The 3,889-nt window shown below is 49.2% G+C and overlaps 1 protein-coding gene across 1 annotated transcript; it reads right to left on the minus strand.

The window, feature by feature from the left end:
- Positions 1 to 1,101: 1,101 nt before the first annotated feature.
- Positions 1,102 to 2,659, minus strand: LOC112084943. The gene is made up of 2 exons (XM_024153985.1): positions 1,522 to 2,659; positions 1,102 to 1,424 (listed from the first exon to the last, which is right to left on the minus strand). Exons 1-2 carry the CDS (start codon positions 2,657 to 2,659, stop codon positions 1,102 to 1,104), a joined length of 1,461 nt encoding a protein of 486 aa, XP_024009753.1.
- Positions 2,660 to 3,889: the final 1,230 nt, after the last annotated feature.

Genomic DNA, 3,889 nt, shown 5'->3' on the forward strand with positions numbered 1-3,889 from the left:
CTCCTTCAGCCCGGCGAAACTCTTTTCACACTCCTCTGTCCATGTGAATTTCACATCCTTCCCAGTCAACCGCGTCAATGACTTGGCCAAACTCGAGAATCCATTCACAAACTTCCTGTAATATCCCGCCAAGCCGAGAAAACTCCTTATTTCCGAGGCGTTCTTGGGTCTTGGCCATTCTTCAATGGCTTTGATCTTCTCCGGATCCACCGATACACCTTGGTCCGAGACAATATGACCTAGAAACCCAATACTCCTTTGCCAAAAGCTACATTTGCTCAATTTCGCATATAGCTTTTGGTCCCTTAGTCGCTGCAACACCGCCCTCAAATGACCTTGATGCGTTTCCCGGTCCTTTGAATAAACAAGAATGTCATCGATGAAAATGATAACAAACTCGTCCAGACAATCACGAAAAATCCCATTCATCATCTTCATGAAGGCTGCTGGTTCGTTGGTCAATCCGAATGGCATAACCACAAATTCAAAGTGGCCATACCTAGTCCGGAAAGCCGTCTTGCGCACATCTGTAGGCTCTATGGGAATCTGATGATAACCCGAAGCCAAATCCACCTTTGAGAACACCGTCGCCCCTTTCAACTGATCCAGCAACTCGTCTATCCGAGGCAATGGGTACTTGTTCTTAACAGTTACTCGGTTAAGCCCTCGGTAGTCGATGCACAGCCTAAAGCTTCCGTCTTTCTTCTTAACAAATAGAACTGGCGCTCCCCATGGTGAACTACTTGGCCTGATGAATCCCTTTTCCAATAGCTCTTCCAACTGTTTCTTAAGCTCAGCCATCTCCGCCGGAGCCATCCGGTAAGGCGCCTTCGAGAATGGGGTCGTTCCCGGTTCAAGTTCTATCGTAAATGGATCGGACCGGTCAGGTGGTAAACCTGTTAAGGCCTGGAACACATCTGCGAATTCATTGACTACCGGGATTTCCTTGATCTCGGCACCCTTGCCCACTTCGGCCGACGTGATTGTGGCCAAGTAAGCCTCACAACCCTTCTCTAGCATCCTTTCGGCTTGGATTGCTGAGACAATCAAACTCCCTGAAGTTGGACGAATTCCTTGAAACTCCAACTTTCCAGCATCCCGCTAGAACCGCACCCGTCCCCGGTAACAGTCTAGCGTTGCTTTATGTTTTCCCAGCCAGTCCATTCCCAATATCACTTCGTGATGCTTGAGTCGGACTATGACCAGGTCCGCCGGTAGGTTCACACCCCCGATCATTAATGAGATGTCCTGGACTGTTTCCTGCGAGAACATGACCTGACCACGTGCGGCATTGACTATCCCATAGTCTTTCCCAGGTTCTCTACAGAACCTACCTTTTCCTATCATTTCCGGGCTCACAAAACTATGTGTAGCTCCGGTATCAAATAAGACGTGTGTTGACACACCGCCTATCTCTAGGGTCCCTACACATTTTTCCTAAATGCTAAGTTCCCTATCCTTTCTACCTCGATGCAATGCCATGCTCGAAATTTAAATTATTGAATAGGCTAGGAAACTTACCAGTGATCTCATTGTAACTTCCGGCCTCATCAATTTCCTTGGACAACTCGTACACCCGGGGTGCCACAGCCTGTCTCTTAACTTGCTGTGTGTCCCTGCTACGGTTTCCTCTTTGTTCCATCCGTATCTCAGCTTGCAGCTTAGGACATTCCTTCTTGAAATGTCCGGCCTTTCCGCAATAGAAACAGGATCTTTCCTCGTTTTTAACCTTGAGCTGCCCTTGCTCAATCCGCGGACAGCTTTGAACCGTGTGGTCCTTGCTTCCGCACTTGGTACATGCTCCAACCATTTTCCAGCATGTACCCCCGTGCTTCTTTCCGCAAGTCGCACATTCCCTTTGTTTAGCCGAGGCTTGACCGCCTTCACCGACCTGATCCCATTTCCGTTTCCTGTTATCCACGATCTTACTTGCCAGGTTGGGACGTGTCGGGGCTCTTTTTTTATTTTCCTCTTCAATGCTGGACTCAACAGCCGCAGCCCGTTCCACTAATTCCGCAACCGATCTGAAGGTGCGTGAGGAGCAATGGGTTCGGAGTTCTCCTCTTAAGCCGCGGAGAAAACGCTGGATCTGTGTATCCTCCTTCACCAATTCCCCTCCAACACACCATCGCAGACAGTTGAATTCCACCTTGTACTCCCGGACAGTCCGGTTTCTTTGTGTTAATTCCAGGAATTGCTGTTCGAGTCTATCCCTAGCTTCCGAAGGAAAGTACTTTTGGTTGAACTCCTCCTCGAACTCGGCAAAAGTATCAATTCCTCCTGAGCGTTTTTCCACTGATACCCACCAATTGTGTGTATCACCTTCAAGAAAATGGACCGCAATGTCCTTCTTGTAATCTTCCGGGCATCTTGTGGATCGAAAATTTCGGACTAGGCGGTTTCTCCACTCATCCGCCTCAATCGGGTCAGAACTACCCTGGAATTGCTTAGTTCCAAGCCTGGCCACGTGATCCAACACGACCAAATAGTCCACCTTCTTTGTCGGCTTAGTCGGTGATGAGTCGAGTTCCACCACCTCCGCAGTCCTGCCTTCCTTCTCTGCTATGATCGGAATGGCCGTACGGATCCTTGTGGATTGCCCATCGGACAGTTTTCCCACTGGTGCCGCAGCCTGACTCAGGACCGTCAGTTGCGTCATTATAGCCTGAAGTGTTTGCTACATCTCCGCGGACGTAGGTACTGCGGTCTGGTTTCCCATTCCAGCCGCCGCACCTTCCTTATTCCCAGCACCTTAATCCGATGTCTCGGCAAAGTCCTCACGATCCATCGCCTCCTGACCCTTTTGGTCGACCATCGGTCTTTTCCCGTTGCTCTTCTCTCTTTCCCCAGCCTCAGGTCCGGTGGGATTGAGAGCAGGTTGATCCTCCACATTGGCCTGACTTGGTTCGGCCGTCTCCTTATTCATTTTACTTTTTTCCGTCTTGTTGCTTTTACCCATCTGCAGAAATCATTTAGTTAGTGTATCCTAACTATTACCGAGATTCCTAGACAAGCCTAAGCAACAACCTAGCGCAAGACCCTTTAGCCGATGAGTGGTGTACCCCAAACCCAACAGAACCGTCCTAGGAGCAAGCATGCTCTGATACCAACTTGAAACAGCCCATCCCGGACTCTAAGCCCGTGGAAGTTGTTCCCGGTCGGACCGCTATACGGCTCCGACCCCATCAGTCCAATTTTAGGGTCAAGTCTTTTGTTTAAGTCATATTCAATATGTGTATTCTGAGATTCACTAAGTTAGAGTCAATATGTAATGAACAAGTAAAAGAACAGATGTTTTATTGATATAATAAAGGATTCAATACAACTTAAGAGTTTGCATATAAGCTATTATAAGTTCGTATGATCCTAACTATCTGCTCTATCACACCATCCATCATCCTTGGCTAAACGGTCTGCGCGCCTATCCTCTTTCCTTTCCGCGTTCATCGTTTCCTGTAAACCAACATCGTAAGTACTCGCTATTTTGGCTAAGTATTATTTATGCACATGTATGCATGTCATGCCTATGATTCCCGACCCCGAATTTGACCCACGGTAAACTATTCTAATCCGGATCATGGATCAGCCTTGGACAGGCCGAGTCTTGGCGAGATCCGTTCGGACTCCCAAGCCGCTCAACCGTCGCGCCAACCGGATCCGGCCTATATCCGTGTGACCACTCGCGCATCATCGCCGACCCAATCTCAATTCCATGGCCGGCGACTTTTATTATAAATCCAACCGAGGCTCGCGATCGGACCGGCCTAGCCCATACTTTGGCCGATCGTCAGCACGTTCGGTGGATTCTTATCGCCTCGGCCGCGGCTTACCGTTCGATCGGTCTAGCCCATACTTGGGTCGATCGTTCGGTTCGTCCGGCGGTGCGATA

This window comes from Eutrema salsugineum, unplaced genomic scaffold (genome assembly GCF_000478725.1).
Source record: "Eutrema salsugineum unplaced genomic scaffold, Eutsalg1_0 scaffold_9, whole genome shotgun sequence".
NCBI lineage: Eukaryota > Viridiplantae > Streptophyta > Magnoliopsida > Brassicales > Brassicaceae > Eutrema > Eutrema salsugineum.